Source organism: Suillus plorans, assembly GCF_016647745.1.
Source record: "Suillus plorans strain S12 chromosome Unknown HD556scaffold_49, whole genome shotgun sequence".
Lineage (NCBI taxonomy): Eukaryota > Fungi > Basidiomycota > Agaricomycetes > Boletales > Suillaceae > Suillus > Suillus plorans.
In genome coordinates, this window is record NW_024537433.1 from 2,625 (window position 1) to 24,588 (window position 21,964).

Consider the following 21,964-nt stretch of genomic DNA (forward strand, 5'->3'; position numbering starts at 1 on the left):
TAGCATTTGCTGAACTTTGTCAACATATTAACACAGTCCTGTGAATGCAAGTTGGAGATGTTGCAAGACTGCAGGATGCTAAGCATGACTGTCTATGACTGTTCAGTGCTGTTGAACAAGTATGTAGTTGCTGACTCAAGTTTTGACAATGAGATGAATGTAAATAGTATACCAGCACACAGAGTTGGTTCCACACAATGAGATTCTTATCATCAAAACCAGTGTCCAGGAGATGCTCAATGCTCTTGATGATGCCGCGTTGATTTCTGTGGATGCACCTGATCACCCTCCTGTTCAATTCTCTCAGGTAATTCATACAGGTCACTGTGGACGTCCCCATGTAGAGATTGATTCAGATTTGTTGAGCATTGCACTTACAATGCGAGGACCAACACATCTTGCACCACTTGCTGTGTGCTCAGCTCGCACAGTCTGTCATAGGGCTCTTGAGCATGACCTTGTTGAACCCGGTCCACCTGTTTATGTTGACTTTGTCAATGAGGATAGTCATGAAACTAGATTTTATACTCAAGCATCGAGGAATCACTCTGGACTTTCTGATGATGAACTTGACAACATTACTCGGCAGATACTTAAAGTTTTCCCCCATTTTGGTCAGAGGATAATCAACGGGCATATGCAATATCTTGGACATCAAATCCCTCGCTGATGAATCCATGCATCATATACACATGTCCATGGTCCTCCCACAGGTTCATTTGGTCCTCGACAGATCCAGTGTTGAGTCTACAAGGTAGCGGGGCCCAAGTCACCATGATGGCCAGCATGGTTAGTTCTACCTGTCTTATTTCAAAGTCATTGCTCACTGTTGGATTGATCATAAGGACTGATATGATATTGAGTTGTTTTTCATGCCTTCATAGATGGGTTTTCCCGGTTCATTACTGGCATCAGGGCCAGTAATAACAACTGTGCAGAAACTATCCTTGATTTGTTCACAGAGATCATTGAGATCCATGGCTTGCCCAGTCATATACGAGGAGATCATGGGGTTTGTGGCTGGGATCTTATATCTGGGGCCGGTAAGAAACAATTGAGCATCACATGTTTCATATAATATACTATTTTATATTAGGAGTGTGCACAATGTGCGCATCGAGCAACTATGGTGCGACCTGACAAGCGGGTTTGGCTCCAAGTGGAAGGACTTCTTTCAGTGTCTCAAGGCACATGAAGGCCTCAATCCCGATCTAGAGAGTCATATGTGGCTCTTGCACCACCTCTTCCTAGATGCCATCAACGAGGATGCTCTGGAATGGGCAGAAGCATGGAACAACCATGTCATGTCCATTCAAGGTGAACGACACACCAGTCCAAGAGATATGTTTTTCTTCAGAATGTTAGAAAATGGAGTGCATGGTTTTGAGGGTCTTGAAGATGATGAAGATCTGGATGATCTAGCACCATATGGGATCGACTGGGAGTCTATTGATGACCGTCGTATAATTTATCACCATCATGCAAACAATGAAGATGAACTTGGCAAGAATCCTTTCATCACTCACCACCCACAGCAGTTTTCAGAGGTCATGGTTCCGGAGGCGGACAGCCCACTTTCACTCAAGCAAGTGCAGTTTCTTGGAATACAGCTTGAGGCTTTAATACCAGTCCACTCTCGCAGCATGGAATCCAGATGTTTTATTTGGTCTACAGCTTTACAGATTTGTAGAAATCTTTTTACGCATGAGGATGGTGTACTGTAGCTAATATGTGTACCTGCACGTAGTTCGCTGCAGCAGACGAATGCCAGCAGATGGCGACAAAGAAATAGAGAAGGAGACATGAAAAGATCAATGAGAGCAGCACTGCCAACTCCACTGCACAACATTCATAGGCAGTTCGAAACATTTTTCTTCCCACATCAAGGATCCCAGAGAAAAAGAGGGCAAGGGGATGCACGGCTAAGTCATGTCATGGGATGATTCATTTGTGAAGAGAACACGATGATAACACAGAATACACACCTTAGTAGAAGACTTGAACAAACACTCGTGCAACCCTCCTGATCTTGTGTGGATTGAATCCATGTATAGTTGTTCTAAGTGGGGCTTGTTGTAAGTTACATCATAGGTGACAAAGGAGTATGTACTGAACAGTGTCAAGTATCTTTGTGGAGACTTCTTGCAAACTTTTGAGAACCAGCACCAAAAACCTGCCGCGTACAACGTCACAAAGTCCCCAACCCTCTCGTGTAGAATGCCTCGTGCACATTGATCAACATTCATTTAGGAGAAATCACATAGGCTTGTTGACTCACCAATGAAAGCCCACTCGAAGACTCCAATGAGCTGCTCTGGCACATATAGTCCATATTATCCTCAGTTGAGAATCCCTGAATGCTGACCATATCTTCCACATCTGTTAAGATCAAAAAATATCAACAATAAAGATCTGAAAGATGGTCAGAGGCCATACCAAGCTGGTCCAAGGTGTTGCGCACCTACCCAGTAGGTAGTGAATCATCACATGTTTGATAGACAACTCACTTCAACTATGGGACCTGGGGAGATGTATACATGCACTATGGCAAAAATTGGTGAAATCATGAAGCCCAGTGAAGATGTCCACTTGATATGCTGGAGTCCAGATGGTGTGCTGGTTGTCTGGAGGAAATTAAAATCTGGGACGCGCTGATAATGATCACACAAAATTTCCTTTTCTGATTCGACCATTAGTTTTCACTCGAAAATTTTGAATTTCATCGTGCAACTATTTGTTTAATTTTGTCCAGCAGTGCCCCTCATAAAAAATTGATTATGTTCCTTTAAGAATAATGCTGTATTTTTCATCTATTGCCTTTTAAATAGCAGCTTACAATAATGCTAATTTTCTTCTTTGTGTTTTTCAAATATACACAGAACATTTGAAAAACACAGAGAAAAAAATTAGCATTATTGTAAGCTGCTATTTAAAGGACAATAGAAAATACAACATTATCCTTGAAGGAACATGATCAATTTTTGCATAATGTCCCACACACAAAAAATCATTAAAACATGAATTACTTTTTTCTGATGTTTTGACAGACAAAATGAGAGGAAAATTCTATCTTCTCAATCAATGTTTTTTGGATGTTTGGTGGAGGAAAATGGGAAAATGCCTACAGTGACAGCCCATACTCCCTCAACCCTAATCCAAAGACCTCTACATCACCACCCTCTGCCAGAGATTGAATCAGGAGACAATTCCAAATGAATAGTGCAAAAAGTCCTAGACTTGAGAATGCACAGGTCCAAACTTCAATACCTAGTAGAATGGGAAGGATATCTAATTGAAGAAGCAACATGGGAACCTAAGAAAACCTAGAGAATGCACAATTGAAAATACAAGAATTTCACTGGCAAAACTCAAAGGTGTTGAATCCCTGCAAAATCAACAAGTCAGTCACTATGAAACCAAAAGCAGGTGAAGTTCACCGGCTGGATCACCTGTGAGGTTGGTGATGATGACAACCTTACAAGGTGACGATCACCATCATCCAGTTGTATTCACCGTGCGAACGGGTGCATGAAACAAGGTGAACATAACCGGAATTTTTGCCGATTTCACCGTCTTGTCAAAAGGCTTTTCAGGTGACAAAGTTCACCATCTTTTCTGGTGCTTTTGACCACTCACCTGTCATGCACCATAGCTGTATAATCAACCACATTTCTGGTGTTTTTGACTATGTATCATAGTGGCAATATACACCGGATTTTCTGGTACCTTTGACCATGTACAATAACTGTCAGATACACTGCAAATCCACCTGCCGCTTATCCTGATTCGCCCACGTTATCTCCTTCATTGTTCTCGTCGCCACTCCCACGCTCACTGCTCTCGGCTTCTTCCTCCGACTCACTACCACTCACATTGAAACGAGAACGTGTCTTGCATCGACTACTGTTCCCCTCACCTTGAGCCTTCCTCTTGTGGTTGGATTGTTTTCTTTTGTTTTGCAGATACTGCTTTGTTATCTCGGCTGTAGCCCAGTCGTTCTGGAACTGCTTGAGGTAAGGGTGCTCATGGCGGGCCTATAACCACAACGATCCTTTAGGCTTTAGCTCAGTTCTCACTCTCTCGCTATTGACTCACTAGTTTGAAAATTTTACTTAAAACTTCTGCAGGTTGATGAACATATTTTGTCCTGAAGTCAAGTCCTACTCGGGCACACAGCAAGTGCACGTCGCCCTGTTTGTTCCATCAAAATCAGTTAGATGCATGGTACGTAAAATATTGCATCTCACCTGGATTGAAACATATTGATTTCTGGCATCTTCAAGTCCCATAGCTCTCATTAACCGCCCACGACCACCATCCCTCATATTAGCGGTTGTAGGCCGGGGGATCAATTTATTGGTTTGTCCATCGTGGTCTGACCGGGTCATATTTTTAATCTTCTCTTCGGCAGCTCTTTTTGCAGCATCTGCCTCCTGTACTGCTCTTTCGGCCACAGCACGGGCATCATTCTCTCGGGCCAAACGGGCTCCACAATACATCAATTGTCAATCTTGACAATTATAATAAATTGTATGTCCATACCTTCTAACTCTTTGATTTTTCCAGCTAATTCTGCATTTCGGTCAGCTAAGACTTGTTTTGTGGCGTTGTTGGTCTTTCCAGTGGTCTTCGGAGTTCCACCTGTTGGCTTCATTGATTTGGCTGATCCGCTGGCATTAGCCTTCGCTGTGGGTTGCGAGTTTTCTTTGTTGGCCATCGGGGGTATCCAAGGGGTATAGTGTACACCGTAATCGCAATGGGGAGAACCTGCAAACTATGTATATGAGAATACAAGTGAAAATTTGAAGGTTTTGTTTGTTGCTGTATTGCTCTCTGATTTCAAAATTTGACAAGTCTTTTCTGACAATACATTCCCTTGTCATTGCAGCATACTATTACACTGTAAATCGTGTCTACATACTCATGCCAAAGACATCCAGTTCGCACCAGAAGTTATGCCGTTGTTGCAACAAGTGGGTTAGTGCTCGCACAGAACTTAATCATCGCCGTCTCGTTGCCCCACCCCACCTCAAAGCCACCTCATCATATCTTGCCAAAGTGCTTCAACCACTGGAACGAGCCCCTCAAAAAATTCCACAACCTATTCTATCACCTCTGAGTCCAGTACTGCAAGCTCAGTTTCCATGTCCGACAACCCTTGAGACCCAGGATCTTGATGCCGACTATGACATTAGTCACGACGATCAATTTCAAGTTGAACCATACGAAGATCCAGTCCAGGCAGCCTTGGCTACTGCAAAATCAGTCATGCGAGGTCACAATTTGGACTCAAATGATGAGGAAGAGGGCAACTTGGATGACGAAGCTGATTCTGATTCTGATTTGGATGGGGACTGCAATATTGGTGTCGAAAGTGATCCTGAAGATGAGTTCATGGGGAAGAATGTCGAACGAGAACTGTATGAAATGGGTATGCTGTCAACATGACATTCGTGAATATCAGCTCACAAGTGGATTTTCAGGAGACGACCTCAGCTCCTATGATAAACATGTTCTTTGTGCATTTGCTTACAAGGTGCGAAGTCGAACCACCGAAGAGGCATTTAACATGCTTCCATACGCATTTCCCGATATCCAGCTGCCAAGCTTGAAGCAGACAAGGGCTCGTGTTGCATTTCTTGCTGGGTTATCACCTGCCCGGTATGACTGTTGCATCAATTCATGCTGTTGCTTCATTGGGCCTATTGAAGTCCTGGATAGGTGTCCACACTGCTCAGCTCCCCGTCGCACACCATCTGGTCAACCACAAAAACAGTTCACATATATTCCCATCATTCCCCGTCTTGTAGCCCTCTATGCCAATCGACAATCAGCTACAGAAATGAGATATCGCACTCGTGGACATTCACATCAGCCGGGAAATATCACTGATGTGTTCGATGGCTCGTTATATCAAAAACTACTTGCCAAAAAAGTGAGTGTCAATGGCCACGAACTTGCACACAACCACTTTAGTGATCCAAGAGACATTGCACTCGGCCTTGCCACGGACGGTTTTGCCCCATTCCGACGTCGAAAAACCACCACTTGGCCACTCATCCTCTACAACTACAACCTCCCCCCTGAAATTCGTTTCCACAAGCAAAATATCATATGTGCTGGCGTTGTTCCTGGGCCAAAGAAGCCGAAGGATTTTGACTCGTTTCTGTGGCCTCTTGTTGAGGAATTGATGAAACTTGCAGCGGGTGTGCGTGCATTTGATGCACTCGAAGTTGTCCTGTTTGCACTGCATGCCTACCTCATCATCATCAGTGGAGACATGCCTGCAATATCTATGGTCATGCAGATCAAGGGCCACAATGGGTATTCCCCTTGTCGCATGTGCAAAATCACAGGCATACGAGTCCCAAATTCATGCAGCTCTGTCCACTATGTCCCCCTTGATCGCAGCACTCATCCTGATGTATGTTGTTCAGTGACTGCCATCAAAAAATACGACCCACGAAACCTACCAATGCGTACACACAAGGAAATGGTAGCACAGGGATGTGAGGTTCAATTGGCACTGACAGCTGCCGAAGCCGAACGTCTTGCCAAGTCATATGGTGTCAAGGGTGTTTCAATTCTCACTTACCTCTCCTCAATTTCATTTCCGAAATCTTTTCCTCATGATTTTATGCATCTGATCTGGGAAAACACTGTTAAAAACCTTATTCTGCTCTGGATGGGGGAGTTCAAAGGCATCAACACTGGTTGCGAGTCATACGAGCTTGGTTTGGAAGTCTGGAAAGCAATTGGGAAGGCAACAGCTGCTTCAGGAGGGACTCTTCCTTCTGCGTACTGTGCTCGCCCACCAAATCCAGTAACAGAACGGTCAGCATGCACAGCTGACTCCTGGTCCTTTTGGACCCAATATTTAGGTCCTGTCCTCCTCCGTCAAAAGTTCTCAAAAGCAAAGTACTACAAACACTTTGTGAAGCTTGTAAAGATACTTCGTGTCTGTCTCCAATTCGAGCATTCGGCACAAGACATTGAAGATTTGCGAGTTGGATTTGAATCTTGGGTCAAAGAGTTCAAAGAGTAAGTGTGAGTTTGTTCTTGCATTATTTAAGTATATCTAACTATGCAAGATAGAATATATTACCAGAATGATCCTCAACGTGCAGGAGTATGTCCAATAACCATCCATGCCCTCCTCCATATTGCCGATAGCATTGAGGAGACAGGCCCTGTTTGGACATCATGGGCATTTCCAATGGAACGATTTTGTGGGCGTCTTCAGCCCATAATCAAGAGCAAGCGCCATCCAGATGCATGCATTGCACGATACATTGTCGAAGAGGCCCAGCTCACACAGGCAGCACTAATCTATAACATGGCAGAAGAACTCTCATTGCGCAAGCCACTGAATGGAATGGTGGCAGGGCAGTTCACACATGAGTCCTGTGCATGATTACATGTGTTTCTGTTTATGTGTTTGTTAACATTGTTGATTGGACTAGATCCTACCTGTGTGCTTCTCCCGCCACGACAAAAGGGGCCCGATGCCATAGATGATTCACTTTACAGCAAGATCATCAAGGCACTTGCAACATGGTTGGATACTACTCCCACTGTCCTCAAACGGGTCGTTTTTCACAACCATATGGAGCAATGGGGAAAAGTTCGTCGGCTAGAGGGAGGAGACACTATGATATGTGCAAGGCTTGTTAAAAAGCAGGTGGATTCGCGTGATGCAACTTTTGTTCGGGTGAGCACATGCATGTGATCTACTTCACCATTAAATGATTCAATGGCACTGTAGTATGAATCTCTCGTGGATAGAAATACTCGTCAGCGAAACATGCCATCAATCTTTGAAAAACAAACATTTTACGGTCAGCTCCAGCACTTGTTTGTCGTCAATGTGCCTGCCAATCCAACTATTCACCTCGATGCACCCTTAACAATATTCTTTGCTGCACTACTTCTCTGTCTTCTGACTGCCTCATCAGCTCACCTGGATATGCTCGACATTCACTTCTACTCAACAATGGGAACATCTTTGGATATCGTAGACATTGTCTGCATTCAATGTTTGGTGGGACGGGTGCCACTCGACGACAATGGTCAGAGCTGGGCTATAATTGACCGGAGTGGTGATCTTGCTCGTGCAGTGTTCGAAGACTAACTTCAAGGGGCAGAATGTGGTCTTCATAGCTTAATATTCAATTTGATGTAAAGCTCGTAATGGGAACAAATAAAGCCTCTAGGAAACATTTATGCACAAGGAAAATTTTTCACCTCCAGGAGTTGAGCCTTGCACTGCGCATCACACAGTTCCTTCTGAGCTTGCCATCGTGCTGTCACAATGGAATTGATAAAGTCTTCTGGTACCTGGAGCATTTTGACCAGCGGAGAGACTTGGACAGCAGCCTGCTCACGCTCAGCCTGTTCGGCGAGGATGGCAAGGTACTCATCACCTATGGAGACATTATTGGTCACTTCATTGTTAGTAACACACAAAAATGTAAGACGTACTGAATTCAACAGGGTCGGAGGCGTTGATTGGTAATTTATAGCGTCGGAACATCCGAGGCCTGGAAACAGGCATTGATCAGCAAATACAAAGAGGAATCACGAGAATCACCCACCGTTTTGGTGCACCAGGAGGATTTTCAGATGCCTGCTCACCACCGAAGACATTTTCTTTGCTTGGATCAGCGAATTGAGGTGTGGGTAACTCAGTCCGTTGACTTGTGATTGAGTTAGAGTCAGAGACAGTACAAGCAATAACGGAGGAGACAATTTGTATGCTTACCATTTGGCTGTTTGCAAGGAGGCTCGTGGTGTGGCCATCATGATCGAGTATTGGATTGAGTGAGAGTCAGTGAGAGTCAACTGAGGATCATGATAGTTAGAGCTGCATTGGCCACAGAGCAAGTTGGGACTTACTTGGTGTACTATATACACTGACACTGTACACGAAGAAAGGTGATGAGGTACGTACTTAGCACTAGCTATAGTACTAGTACTGGCGATACCAGCTGTGCAGATAAGCCAAAAATTGCCATCGGTCGACAAAATTAGAAGATGTTGAAGGCCACTAGCAGAGCCGGTGATGTTCAACTAGCATCTCGCAGGTGTGAGGGCAGTGTTGGTAATCACCTGACAACACGGTGTTGCAAAATCACCCGTCAATCACCCGTCACCGTCTCATTACCTATTTAGTAGGTGAAACGGACATTTCACCTGTGGAAGGGGTGACAATAATCTCCTTCCTGTTTCATAGTGAGTCTTTGAAACCTAAGAGTTTTTGGAATGGCAAAAGAAATTTATTCATCCTAGAGAGGGGGTAATGTCATGAGTTCCAAATACAAATCATTAGTCTTTCCTGAATTCAAAATCCTTCAACCACCTAGTCACAGCATCTATCTCTAAGAATATGTTTACTGTTGAAGAAGTTCCCACTGTGGTGACTATTGTAGAAATACCAGAAATGCCTGTAACTGAATCATGTGACTTACCAGAAGTTCCTACACTTGATGACCTCATACCACATGATCCTCTTGGAATGTTCCAGAGTCTTACTGTGGCTGCAGCACATGTTATGATATCATAGTTATATATAGAATTATATGATACTTTTAATTATTCTAATTGGCTAGTAGTTAGAACTCAGATTCAGTCTTTGTTTCAATACATATATATAGGTAGCTTATTATAGTCAATATTTCTTCAGTTCAAACCTCTTGTTTGTATAGCTTACTTGCTAGCAATTACAGATGTACCTGCTACCTCTCATCTTTTCATTGTGATAACCTTGTTCAAGTCCTAGTCTCTGCCCTACTGTTTATTTGTTTGTAGGTTGTGACACAAACAAACAATTATAGTAAATGTTATTAAGAGTTGAGTGGGATAACAAGTGTGTGCATCTTACCTCAGTCTAAGTATAATGGACTGAGGTGGACAGTCTATAGATAAGAGTAAAGAGAATATATAGCCACCTGTGTTAGCAGCAACATAAATTAGGAGTGTGCTATTCTATGTGTGTGCAGTAAGTGAATGTGAACATAAACAAGGAAAAAGTAATAGTGAGACTTACTACACTTTATGTTGAAGTATTTGTTCTTACTAGGTACATGAGTCTACAACAAAAACAGTTCTGTTTGAAGACTGAGATTATTTATTCTTACTAGCTTAGTCAGCCCACTCTTACCACTGATCATGATAAGAGCAGATTAAGCAATGTACTACATCAGGAAAGTGCATATTAAGTACTTATGCTTGCCTTCAAAAGACCTAAGTTGTAAACTTGTACTTTTGTCAATTGGCAAAAATGGATCTACTTTGCCAGTACTTTGCCAGAAATTCAACCTTAAGATAAAAAATTGTTCAGTTATATTAGCATACATGTTTTGTTATAGGCTGCTGTGGGAATACAACAATAGCTGGACACTACATGAAGTAAGTACCCAGCCAAATATAAAGTTGTGGTCTTGCACAACCTAGTCTGCTATACTTGCAAGACAAGTGTGTTCAACCTGAGGGGTTAGCTGTTTGGAAGTAAAATAGTCTGAAGATAAAAATGTTGGGTCCAATACTTTTGGGTCGGGTTAGGTGTCGGGTTGTGTCGGGTTTCATCAGGTTGTGCCAGGAATATGTCAGAAAGGTAGTGAATGTCAGGAATAGTAAATGTCAGGTTACTATTGGTGTTTTGGAGTGTTTTGGATAAAGAAAGGATGATAGTTCAGAATTCTGCTAAGAACTACTAATATCAGATGACCTCCCTCCTACTTGGAGGTAGAAAGGTAAGTTAAATAGGTAGGAGGTATGCAAAATATATAGTGTCTATGTAGAATTTCAGAAGGCTACAGGTGAAAGTAGTAGCGAGAAATTTTGGATCTGATGTCCTATGTAATAAGACATGTGGTACTGCAGACATGTAATAACGTCTACAATGTTAGTGACGTGAAAATGAATAACTGTGCACCTAGTGGGGATAGATACAACAGGACATGACATAGGGAGGACATTTTCTAATAGGCCAATGCAAAAGCTAATGTCTAATGTGATGTCCAATATTTTTCGGATTTCATGTGTGCTGCTTGAGCAATGTGTAGTAGGGCTGGCCACCATAGGCCATATTACAGGGATGTATGGTGATGTAATATAAGTGCTATACCCATACCATCGGGGCTTTAGAGCTCTCATTGATGGTTACAGTGTACAGTTATTCGAGTACCATATGACACTGTAAGTTTATGGCTGTATGTACCGTCATATGGGACATACGGTTCTACTTAGATCTGTTACTGGTAGCCTCATGTCTTATTTCGATACTGGCGACAACCACGATCCAGCCTTCATTCACTCCAACCCGCTATCAACTCTATATGTCCATCTACTTCCATCCTTCATGTGCCTGTCTTGACTGACCATTTCCTTCCTCGTGTAGCTCATACTTCCTACCTTCAACCTCTTCAAGGCAGTGCCACCAGGTGACTTCGTTGATGGCAAGGATGTAATATTAGACATTCAGGTATGTGTCTCATTGCGCTGTTACTATTTTACTCTGCTAAACATGTGAATCTCATCATGCCACCGCTTCTACCCCAAACATGCCATCCCAGCCTCTCTTTCAGCCCTTCCGCACACCCCCTAGCACATCTCTCACATCCTTCCAAGTCCAATACAACAGGTCCGATGTCTAAGGCTGTTAATGTAAGTGTTGTATCAATTCCATTGGTCAGTGTGCTTATCTTTGTTTTTTGAACTTGCTACTTACTACAGGTGAGTCTTGCAGCTATCGATCTTTTTGCTCAGAACCTAACCCAAGCACTAAGTGAGTGCAACCTCATGCATGTCATTGATATCATCTTCATCAGTGACCATAGGATGGCAGACATCAGCCATCTGTGCCTGCACTCCCCCTGTCACTCCTCTCACCTGTAGAACCATTTCCATGCTCTCCGACAGTGTCTGTGTTCTCAATACCAACTACAAGCGGACATAACTCTCTTCGGCATGCTGGTCTCCAACCTAACACTATCAGGACATTGATGTTGGCTAAGCAGCATCTGCGCCTTGCTTGTAATGCTATCACGGTAATTGATTAATTCATATTCATATATATGTTGTGCTACATAGTTAGTACTACTGTAATTTACTAATTCAACATTTTTTCATCTCCCATACAACTGTATAGCCGGCCATATGACCATATGATGACCCATACCATACCGTCGAACATTTTGAATGTATTGTACAACATACAGTACAGTACAGGTAGTACCTGTAAGCCCACCATAAATTGTACGGCCATAACCATATATGGTTACGGTGGCCAGCCCTAATGTGTAGCAGTTGACCTGCATCGTCAAATAGCCTGATACAGGCTCAACATGAACCCAAGCATTACACTGCACTAAAAAATACAAGATTTACTAGGTAAATGATGCATGAGAGAGACATAAGTTGATTAAGTAAGATTAAGTAACATAGTACACTTTTCCTGATGTATTTCACTGATGAGCATACAATAGGTTTAAACAGATTCAACGACCATGCCAGATGTGACTGGACTACAATGAGTATAATTCAGAAACAAACAGAACCAGACTGTGACAGCACGACAGAAGGTTGTGAAATAAAGATCACTTGGAGTGTAGTAAGCCTGAAAATGCACTTGTGTGATTCCAGAGCTGCTGTGCATACAACTTGATACAAGGTTGCAAAGGAGCTAGCTTGCAATACCAAACGACTGTCCTCAGACAAGACTCACTCTAGATTGAAGCACAGTACGTCGTACGTTAATTACATACACTCTTCAAATAATCCCGCAGACCGTCCTGCGAAAATACGACAGTCTTCATCGCCCCCGCATACATGTTCCACACTACATTTCGGAACTTGAGGTAAGCATCAATAATCGCCTCCTCTATATGCGTGACCAGCACAGACACCGTCCTATCATCCTCTAGGTACAGCCGCAGCTTCGTTACGAATGACCGCAGATCCCGTTCACAAGCCTCGATGAAGACCTGATGAAGGTTCTCTGCAATAGCATGCTTTGCCCATTCTTGCTCCGTAAGGAGTGGGGCCTGTGACCCTGGTGAGAAGGATATGCGGGCGTCGTTGAATGCTTGTACGCGGTTCACCCACTCTCGCAAAGGCTCACAGGGCAATCTTGCACAGAACGAGATGACTTCTTGACAAGCACGTTTCAGATCTTGATCTATGTCCTATATAAGGAGTCGATGTCAGCAAGGATGGAGAGTCAGTGGAAGAAATGCATCGTTTACATGCCGAGAGTCCGAAAAGGTATCATGTCCTCGGGGCATTCCCAATGAAGCGAAAAGAGCATCCGGTAGTAATGCAGTCGTGCGATTCAGAACTGATGCCAAGGTATCTGTAATCGAGAAAGTCAAGAGGATGACCCAGTGTCATGAACAAACACCCACCCGTCATACCGCCTATATCAGACCTCGGCTCTGTATCTTTCGGAGTATAATCCAAATTATTTGCAACCTCCTTCAAAATCAGGAGATGGCGAACGAGAAATAGCTGGCCATCTAGCACGCCGGTAGAACTTCTCTGTTCGACCAAATTGGACGAGGTGACCAGCGATTGACGGCAAAAGCTCACGGCCTCATGCGCGATATCTTCAAAAATAGCGGGCTGCATGAACTCAGCATCCAGTCAAGATGCACAAGAGAAGTGACTACCTTGACGAAGTCATGCAGTTGAGATAATACCCATACCGTCTTTTCCAAGGTCGGAAACCAGGTTTCTTTCTTGTCTAATGAGGGCAGCTGGAAAAGTTGGCTCACACTATCCTTCTCCTTGATTTCGTATTGAGAAACAGGCTTCCGCATGGCTGACGGCACTTATCAGACAGTGGCTAGAGCAGGCAGAATCATGCACTTACCAACGAGCTTATCAGGATACGCCAGGTCTTCTGGTTTCGGTGTGTAATATCGAATTTCGGCCTGAATAACCGACTGCGCTTTGAAGAACAACCGTGTTTGTGCATCCTGGAGGACCATCTGCAGAAGGTGACTGATATGGAGTTGTCCTAGACCTTTGGACTTTGGTTGGTCAAAATCAACAATTAGATTGCCGTCGTCAGTTGGCTCCTCTGGCAACTCTGCCACATCGAGAACCATCAGAGCTTGAAGCACCGTGCATACTTCGCAGAGAGTTGTGAGGCGAGTTTCATGCAATATCCGGGGGCGCAGATCATCATAAAGGTAGTCACATAAGTTCTCAAGATAAGTGCTTGATGTCGTGGATAAGTGTAAGCAGAGACAACAAAAATGGTACTCACTAGAGCTGGTCCTCGCCAGAGTTGAAAAACTCTCGGTAGAGATTGAACTCGTCTGTGCAGAGATGTTTCAGATAAGTGCAGCCGGCATTCGTCTGTTTTTGAATGAGTAAATCGCCGAGCACAATCGCGTGCAGCTCACTAATTCAACTAGTTCAGTGTGTGCTGGATCGAGCCCACGTATTTCTTCCATCAAGCGTCCCACCAGTAGACCTTTACGTGCTGCAAAATAAGCAGAATGGCATTCTGAAAGCAGTGCCGATAAGTCTTCTGGATGAGCTTCAGCGCGACGCTCTAACTCGCTGAGTAAAGGAGAAAGCTGAGAAGTGACACTGCGGAACCTGGTATAAAGCAGATGCATCTGTGCTGTCGATGATACATCCTGAAGATCGCGGTGTCAAGAGAATGAGTATAAGTAATGAATAAGTTTACCTTCTCTGACAGTCTTCTGGAAACGTCGGCAGTCAATGCCCTTAACGAACCAACGAAAAACATCCTGATGAGTGTCATGGCTCTCGTCATGCACTGCTGAAAGCGGAGTAGGTATATCTCCGCTTCTCTGTAATATCGCTGAAAGTATCCAGTTAGTGTAGCATCTTGGCAACTAGCATAAGAATTCACATGTGCCTTGAGATAATCTATGCAAATATCCACACGCTCTACCATGTACAAGAAGTCGGTTTGAAGGACAAGGGACTCTCCAGGGTGATTGAGCATGCGCATCGCGTGTTCTAGTTCTTGGAAATACTCGAGTCTAGCTCCGATTTCGTCAGTGAGTTCAAGGAGCCTGTCCTAGCGTGAAAGAATCAGCGATTGGGATATTCTAGCACCTAAGTTGCTTACTCTTTCCTCCAGCAACCGCTCGCACGCATCCTTCAGATTCTTTCCGCCCTCCTCCACGCTTCGCCAGCCTTCAAGCAGCCCACTGACCTCCCGGTCAACCTCGTCTATACGTTCAATAAGTGTATCTGCTGTGTTTAAGTGTTCGGATACCACCGCGACATGAGCGCGGAAGTGCGCTTCCTGGCTATGGGCTACGGACTTATCTATCTGTGCAAACCAGTCATAGAATTGTTGGGGCGTTTGTACGGGCTGCTTCGGGTGCAGCGCATGACTGGCGAACTGGCGAGTAGATGCTGGCACTGGTGTTGATGGACGCGACACCGATCCGACCTTCCCTCGTAGATTAGGTGTAGAAGGACGGGAGGACTCGTCTTCATTGACGCTAATCTTATGTGTATTCAGCAATATGCGGCGCAGTAAATTATTCTGACTGTACTTTGAGAGGGAGAGGTGTTTTCTCGCTGGCACATTTGACTACCGCGACGCTCTTGAGTGCCAGGTCACTGAGAGGTGCTTTGGCTTCCCATTCTTCGATGGTGAACTGTGGCTTGGGTCGTGGTGTCGACGCAGCAGGAATTCCTGCGCGGCGGTGGGGTACAGGCGCCTTTGACATAACGCTAGTTCTCACCAGAACATGACGTCGAGCTCAGCCTGTAAAGTTCAAGTACAAGCCCCGAATGAATACTTCCTATTCGAGGTTTCTATGAAGTCCTCTCTGTTTCCTACCACGATGAGCACCGCAAACTATTCTATGAAGGGTTCAACTAGGCTATTCCAGATCCCGAAAGTTTGTAAGTAGTAAGTAATGCTATTGCATCCAGCTTCAGATTATTAATTTCACCATAGAAATGGCTACTGTATCACCTCTATAGTAGTAGGTTGGCCGGTGGCAAATACTACGTCAACAATTCTGTTCGCTGCGATGGGAGGAATACCTAATGAAGATTCCTATGGCTACAGTAATAAAAAGTGAATATTCAACAAACTTCAAGATATGTACTAAGATCAGTTCCAAGGGGATGGTTCATCAGGTATAAAGGATACTGACGTCGGGCTGGCGAAGCCCAAACCCAGGGGAGGAGAATTGTCTGCATGGTTGGAGATCGCTTTCTCCACGGATTGCGTTTTCCGGTGAGACGCTGCAGATGTAGGTTTCGGTGCTGGCTCAAGGGTGAAATCTGTGAGATGCTCCGGATTGTCTGAGGTAAATGAGGCGGCACTTGGTGGAAGCGCCAAGGGTACAGTAACATCATCAACAGCCGGAGACGAGGGTGAAGGAGATGTCGGCGGAGACTTTATTGCGTCTCGCGAAGAACTTCGAGAATGTGAAGATGGCAGTTGTGGAGTTTTATCTGGTACCCCTCCTGCAGAGCTCTGCACACCCCGAAGTCGACCATTTTCGCCTTCGATCAGCCGCAGTGCTTCCTTGAGTGCATCCTTCTCTAGCCGTACTTCTTGTAGTTCTTCCTCTGTCTCAGCGCGTTTAATGCGCTCAGTCGCAACCATCTTGTTTGCCTAGAAGATATATATAAGTTTGTTGAAAAACTTGTGGCAAGTGGGAACTATACCTCCTCAAAGAGTGCTTGTGATAAGGACTCTAGCTCAGCTTCAATAGCAGCCTTCTGTGCATTCGCTAATGTATGTGCAAGGCGTTCCCGTTCAAGCTGCTCTTGAAGCTCCAAAAGTTCTTTTTCTCTCGTACTTGCTACAAGAGTTGGCAAGGAAGGTGACGTTAAATGAGAAGAGTGTTGTTGAATAGAATTGACAACGGGAGGCTTAGATCCTGTATCAAGATGTAGATGATGAGTGGATTATTATATGAGGACAGATCACCATACCACTATTGAACCTGAATCTGAAGAAACGACCCTCCTGGTTATTCTGGGAAGCTGTAGATGAAGTCGCCAGAGAAGGGGTAGTTGGAGATGGCTCTGTACCATTGACAACAACTGATGGAGCACTCTCGGGGTGGGACGGTGCGCCCGAGTCGTTCAAAGGGCCATAATCGAGACTCCTTCGATGTTCTTCTGATACACGTTGCATGTTCTGCGCTTCTCGTGCACTCCAGCGCCGCCACCCAACATCTTTCGCGCTGCAGGGGGTTTCACGTTTGAGAGCTTCCTCAAGCATCTCATTGTTGGACATCATCAGTTGTAAATTAGACTTTGCGACGCTCAATGATGTCTCTAGTTCAGCTTGAGTCTTGTACGCGATCTTGAGCAAGGACGACTAGCGAACCATGATCGGTTCATTACTGCCACAGTGAAGCAGACCTGTCCACGCACTAGCTCTTCCACTCTCTTGATTACACGATCAAGGGCATATCTGAGATCTTCTTCTTGGCCATGAGAATGAACACGCCAGGCATCCCGAAGCTCATCGTCTATGCCTGCGAATATAGCAGATGTGGGCGAGGGATGAGGTTCTTGAACTGATGAATGACGCGATTGAATGGTTGGTGATCCAAATGTCATATTTGATAACATGAAGGAAAACAGCGATGACTCAAAAATATTGCAGAGTTCAAAACAACAAACTTGTTAGACAGGCCGCTGCACCGTTCTTATTAGGTAAGCTGGGTTAGTGTCACTGGCAAGACCTGCCAAGTTGAAGATATCCATTCACTGCGCATCATCGCTCGTTCTTTCTCACCACGGCCACCGGTCTGGGAGACTTGGCAAGGTTGATTTTACACTGCTCCGGCGTCGTTGAATACACAGCAAGGAAATGCGGTGTCATCCACAGGACAGGGCTGAACCCTCAGCCCTCGTCTCTCAGCCCTGGCCCTGGCCCTGCCAGTGCTTGCGTCACTTTCTGTTGTGAATCACTCTAGTGACTAGTACTACCAATGTAAGGAGAGGATGTGTCCCCGAGTCTAAGATGGAGAAATTCACCAGCGCCGTTAGTGTTCAGTAATACTCTCTCACAAGGAGCTGACGGTACACACATTACAGGCTGTTGATTCATTAAATATCCGAGTCTAAATGAAGACTTGCCTTCGCCTCTCTTCAATAAGCAATTACCCCTCGCAACCGCTTTAGATCCCACCTCTTAGCCTCTGAAATTAGAGTTTATGCATTTCTCGATTTCGCTCAACATACTACCAAGTCATATCGACTCTCGCTATACCGGCGATAATCAGTTACCCGTATGCATAGCAATGCCATCGTGTACTGCAACTTGGTTTCAATTCCCTACTATTTCTTGGTCGTTGCTGTTGTTTTTGAATACACGTTGAGAAGCTCACACACAGGCTTTCATGTAGAGCTCTGGGATCGAGTCTCAGATGCCAGAAACCTCCTGGTCCTTCGTTCACGTCCCAGCGATTGGTCGTTCTCACACCCACGAAAATCTATGCCATCAGGGGCAGATCGCAGCTGTGTATGGGAATATGTTTAGAATCGCGTCCCCGCCGATTTGATATTCACCCGCGATAATCGTGTTTGCTCCACGCTTTCGTGACGACCGGTCAGTCTCGCACTGCTATCTCATTTCCTGACACGCGATATCATGCGATAATTGTATGAAACCAGCAATCTCATTCGCACAATACTCGATCACGTATCGGCGGCCCTCTGCCAGCTCATAAGCTTAATAGCTTGCCGCTTCGCCTAGCCTGTGTCTCCATTGTTTTCTTTTCTTCTAGACATACTTCTCCTGTGCTTCTCATTCTAACGATTTTCGACTCTCCTTCTAATGTCTCGCGGCGCACCTAAGCCCCCACCACCGCACAAACTTACTTTCGCCACCAACAGCGTGCGCAACACTACCTTCGCCGAGGACAACAACAAGTTCTACTATGAGATTGTCACTCGATTTTGGCACCCTCACCTCACTAAAATCAACAAATACGACTACGAGGCTCGTGTGGTCAACTGCATTGCAGAGATCGAGGATCAACCTGATAAAGATGTGAAAGTCCGCTTCAACACTCCTGATGCAGAGGGAGAGTGGGTGAGAGCTTGTGACTTTATCAAGAATGACGGTACAACGGTGTAAGTTTTTGATCACTATGAGCCAATAGTCAACGATTTCTAATGATCGATGGCAGTGGAGGTACCTTCACCCAGGAAGACGGCACTGAATACCGCTGGAAAGCACCCAAGCGCTATTTACAAGTTAGCTGTTTCTCGACTTGTATTTTTTCTATCTAACTGGCCAAGCTGCAGCTCATTAAGTCGGATGACGAAGAAGAGGTCCCGGTTGCTGAATATCACCCACATAAACGACACTTTGGCGTCTGGCGCATGTCGCAACGGGCTTTCCTCGAAGTCAAGCCTGAAGCTGCTGCTGCATTGGACAGAATTATCGGTGATTCGTTTCCTTAGGCATTGATGCACCAGACATCGCTAACTAGAGTACCTTCACTAGTGAGCTATCTTCTAATTGAAAGACGCAAGCGTCAAGCCAAGATCAAAGTCAAGTTGGAGACAAAATAATTCACACCGACATCGCCTTCTCCGTCGCATAACAGTCACCGCATCCCCATGTGTCGTGCGATTCTTTCCTAGTGGGGTCAAGGAAACTGCCAACCTCCGAGATGCCGGATCCTGATGACGGGATTTCTACACAAGGAAACGTCGACACTTCTGTATTCTTCTATTTGTTTAACCTTCATTTCAAGGGTTTCTTTGTTACAATAACTTTTCACTTATGTTCTATTTATTGTTGCTTGTTAATCATTTTAGATTCATAGTCATAGATTTCTTGCTGGTTCAAAGGTATAACGTTATACCAGTTGTACATATATACAACGTGTTTCACATTCTCACTGTGATTGGGGCTCGGAGTGTAGCGGTGAGATACGGCGTATGCGAATTCGAATCGTGATCATGCATGATGGCGTTATACCTGCTGATCATGGCATCAATTCATGCTGACAGAGGCTAGAGCCTCCTTCGCTCTTCCGTTTGACCTGTTGCTTACGACTTGCAATGGCAGCTAACTTCTCTAGTGTCCCAGTCCTCGACTTTGCTCTTGTGTCCGATAATGCCACGAAACCAGAGTTCATCCTGCAACTCCGACATGCGTTGATAAATGTCGGATTCTTGTATCTCGACAACCACACCGTCTCACAGAAAGTTACCAATGATTTAATCGACTATATCCCCCGACTCTTTGACCTTCCCCAGGAGGCTAAGAACCATATTTTGATGGCGAATTCACCACATTTCCTTGGGTACTCCAGGCTAGGTGCGGAATTTACCAAAGGCAAGACGGACTATAGAGAGCAATTCGACTTCGCAACTCCTCATGAGACACAGTGGAAACCCGGAGCCCCTGAGCATCTGCGCCTATGGGGGCCTTCCCAGGTGAGGGTTCTGTATTTAATCATTCAAAGCTGCGCGAACTGAACTCAATTCACCTAGTGGCCAGATGAGGGCCTTATCCCAGGGTTCAAAAATACCATGGAGACATATCTCCAGCAAGTGCAGGCCCTGAGCTACCAATTCATCAGCTTACTCGCGGAGGCTTTTGGCCTTCCTTCTGATGCGTTGAACAAGTTTTACGATGCTGATAAATTCATGCAGCACCGCGGAAAGGTAAATATCAAACGAGGGTCACAATGTATTCTATGGAGATCAGGATTCACCTGTTTTTAGGTCGTCAAATACCCCGCTAATGATGGTTCTTTGACTGATCAAGGCGTTGGACCACACTATGATGCTGGCTTCCTGACCTTCCTTCTTGTCGCCTCACCTCATCGCGGTCTGCAGGTACAAAACCTTTCTGGGCAATGGATCGACGTTCCTCCTATCCCAGGAACGTTCGTTGTGAATATTGGAAAGGGTATGCTGCAAACTGCAAGTGCACGACGCATTGAATTTCAGCTGACTTCTTCGTTCTGACGGTCTAGCACTCGAGTTTGTTACCCGCGGGTTGGCGAGAGCCACATCGCACCGCGTCTTATCTCCCCCTGTGGGTTCGACTCCCCGCTATTCTGTGCCGTTTTTCCAGAACATCAGTCTGAACGCTTGCCTCGCTGATGAAGTCTTAGACTGTGGGTGCCTTCGATTAAATACTTGCTTCACATACCTTGATCACCATTTTACAGTCCCACCTGAGATCCTTCAGCTCAAACAGCTTCGAGGAGATCCTGTTCAGACTGACTGTACGTCGTCTGCTTTTGTATTGTGACAACATTATTGATGCATGTTCCACAGCTGTCAATTTCGCAGAATTTGACCGCGAGCCATCTGGAAAAGTGAACCTCATCGGGCGGGTGAAGTAAGTTCTCCGATTGGCTATCTACGGCAGGAATTTTTGAATGTCTCCGTTAGGAGTCACCCTGATGTTGCGCAACGTCACTACCCGGGCCTTTTCGCACAATACTTCCCTAACGGCCTCCCACAGCAAGTCAGCGCATATTAAGGTTGAGAAGAGCAGACCTGTGCACTAGATATTACTTCCCCGCTGTACCAAATTATGGAAACTTCTTTTGCAGCACATGGTTGTCAGCAGTCCTTATATTTTCTTAGGGAATATAGACGACCATATATAACAGCCCCGCCGATTTCTTGAGAATTTTCTGGCAAGCGAGAGATAAGAGTCCAACGTGCGAATATACATTGAACAGGGCTACCAAACAAGATAACAGCACTGCAGGAAAATTAGATGCGAGCGGAGGGACGGAACCGGTGTGAAGGAGGTGAGCAAGATATACAATGGGCCGGAAAGAAACGACGATATCAGTTGTGAACATGCAATGAAATTTGGAATAGTTGATTGTGAGTGTCAAGACGAAAGAAATAAGGCATCGCAAGTCATTCTATAACCCCTAAGCCTGCCTCCTCCGCCCAACGGGATTGAGATGCAATAGCATTGCGTAGAGATGAATGAAATAGAAATGGAGCA

At 44.9% G+C, this 21,964-nt stretch overlaps 10 protein-coding genes across 10 annotated transcripts; 7 read left to right on the forward strand and 3 right to left on the reverse strand.

Moving 5' to 3' along the window:
- Window positions 1-1,023: 1,023 nt before the first annotated feature.
- On the forward strand, window positions 1,024-1,724 carry HD556DRAFT_1242218 (uncharacterized protein; the record flags this gene model as incomplete). The annotated part of the gene is made up of 2 exons (XM_041298257.1): window positions 1,024-1,043; window positions 1,097-1,724. Coding segments are annotated over 2 exons (648 nt in total), but the record flags the coding sequence as incomplete, so codon positions are not given.
- Window positions 1,725-3,776: 2,052 nt separating this feature from the next.
- Window positions 3,777-4,717, reverse strand: HD556DRAFT_1310500 (uncharacterized protein; the record flags this gene model as incomplete). Its single annotated transcript, XM_041300419.1, has 4 exons — window positions 3,777-4,034; window positions 4,096-4,191; window positions 4,248-4,486; window positions 4,543-4,717. 4 exons carry the CDS (start codon window positions 4,715-4,717, stop codon window positions 3,777-3,779), a joined length of 768 nt encoding a protein of 255 aa, XP_041157442.1.
- Window positions 4,718-5,422: 705 nt separating this feature from the next.
- On the forward strand, window positions 5,423-6,046 carry HD556DRAFT_1242144 (uncharacterized protein; the record flags this gene model as incomplete). The annotated part of the gene is made up of 1 exon (XM_041298246.1): window positions 5,423-6,046. A coding segment is annotated over one exon (624 nt), but the record flags the coding sequence as incomplete, so codon positions are not given.
- A 144-nt stretch (window positions 6,047-6,190) lies between these two features.
- Window positions 6,191-7,045, forward strand: HD556DRAFT_1242180 (uncharacterized protein; the record flags this gene model as incomplete). Its single annotated transcript, XM_041298254.1, has 1 exon — window positions 6,191-7,045. One exon carries the CDS (start codon window positions 6,191-6,193, stop codon window positions 7,043-7,045), a length of 855 nt encoding a protein of 284 aa, XP_041157444.1.
- An 87-nt stretch (window positions 7,046-7,132) lies between these two features.
- HD556DRAFT_1192531 (uncharacterized protein) lies at window positions 7,133-8,098 on the forward strand (the record flags this gene model as incomplete). Its single annotated transcript, XM_041296208.1, has 3 exons — window positions 7,133-7,406; window positions 7,464-7,711; window positions 7,766-8,098. Coding segments are annotated over 3 exons (855 nt in total), but the record flags the coding sequence as incomplete, so codon positions are not given.
- Window positions 8,099-10,188: 2,090 nt separating this feature from the next.
- Window positions 10,189-12,105, forward strand: HD556DRAFT_1310503 (uncharacterized protein; the record flags this gene model as incomplete). The annotated part of the gene is made up of 10 exons (XM_041300420.1): window positions 10,189-10,217; window positions 10,368-10,407; window positions 10,722-10,751; window positions 10,882-10,902; window positions 11,167-11,196; window positions 11,399-11,482; window positions 11,629-11,664; window positions 11,734-11,785; window positions 11,920-12,047; window positions 12,091-12,105. The coding sequence occupies 10 exons, from the start codon at window positions 10,189-10,191 to the stop codon at window positions 12,103-12,105; spliced, it is 465 nt and encodes a 154-aa protein (XP_041157446.1).
- Window positions 12,106-12,752: 647 nt separating this feature from the next.
- HD556DRAFT_1488553 (Sec34-like family-domain-containing protein) lies at window positions 12,753-16,011 on the reverse strand (the record flags this gene model as incomplete). The annotated part of the gene is made up of 11 exons (XM_041308767.1): window positions 15,546-16,011; window positions 15,110-15,496; window positions 14,888-15,058; window positions 14,699-14,836; window positions 14,409-14,648; window positions 14,270-14,361; window positions 13,871-14,220; window positions 13,668-13,819; window positions 13,404-13,620; window positions 13,245-13,351; window positions 12,753-13,184 (listed from the first exon to the last, which is right to left on the reverse strand). Exons 1-11 carry the CDS (start codon window positions 15,720-15,722, stop codon window positions 12,753-12,755), a joined length of 2,463 nt encoding a protein of 820 aa, XP_041157447.1. The 5' UTR covers window positions 15,723-16,011.
- Window positions 15,847-17,583, reverse strand: HD556DRAFT_1488573 (uncharacterized protein; the record flags this gene model as incomplete). The annotated part of the gene is made up of 4 exons (XM_041308768.1): window positions 15,847-16,624; window positions 16,678-16,892; window positions 16,948-17,338; window positions 17,395-17,583. The coding sequence occupies 4 exons, from the start codon at window positions 17,581-17,583 to the stop codon at window positions 16,115-16,117; spliced, it is 1,305 nt and encodes a 434-aa protein (XP_041157448.1). The 3' UTR covers window positions 15,847-16,114.
- A 1,074-nt stretch (window positions 17,584-18,657) lies between these two features.
- Window positions 18,658-19,796, forward strand: HD556DRAFT_691255 (uncharacterized protein). The gene is made up of 4 exons (XM_041311319.1): window positions 18,658-19,104; window positions 19,161-19,227; window positions 19,279-19,420; window positions 19,481-19,796. The coding sequence occupies exons 1-4, from the start codon at window positions 18,806-18,808 to the stop codon at window positions 19,546-19,548; spliced, it is 576 nt and encodes a 191-aa protein (XP_041157449.1). The 5' UTR covers window positions 18,658-18,805; the 3' UTR covers window positions 19,549-19,796.
- HD556DRAFT_691061 (uncharacterized protein) lies at window positions 19,797-21,758 on the forward strand. The gene is made up of 7 exons (XM_041311318.1): window positions 19,797-20,421; window positions 20,479-20,652; window positions 20,713-20,899; window positions 20,967-21,110; window positions 21,165-21,221; window positions 21,274-21,337; window positions 21,391-21,758. The coding sequence occupies exons 1-7, from the start codon at window positions 20,044-20,046 to the stop codon at window positions 21,479-21,481; spliced, it is 1,095 nt and encodes a 364-aa protein (XP_041157450.1). The 5' UTR covers window positions 19,797-20,043; the 3' UTR covers window positions 21,482-21,758.
- The last annotated feature ends 206 nt before the right edge of the window (window positions 21,759-21,964 follow it).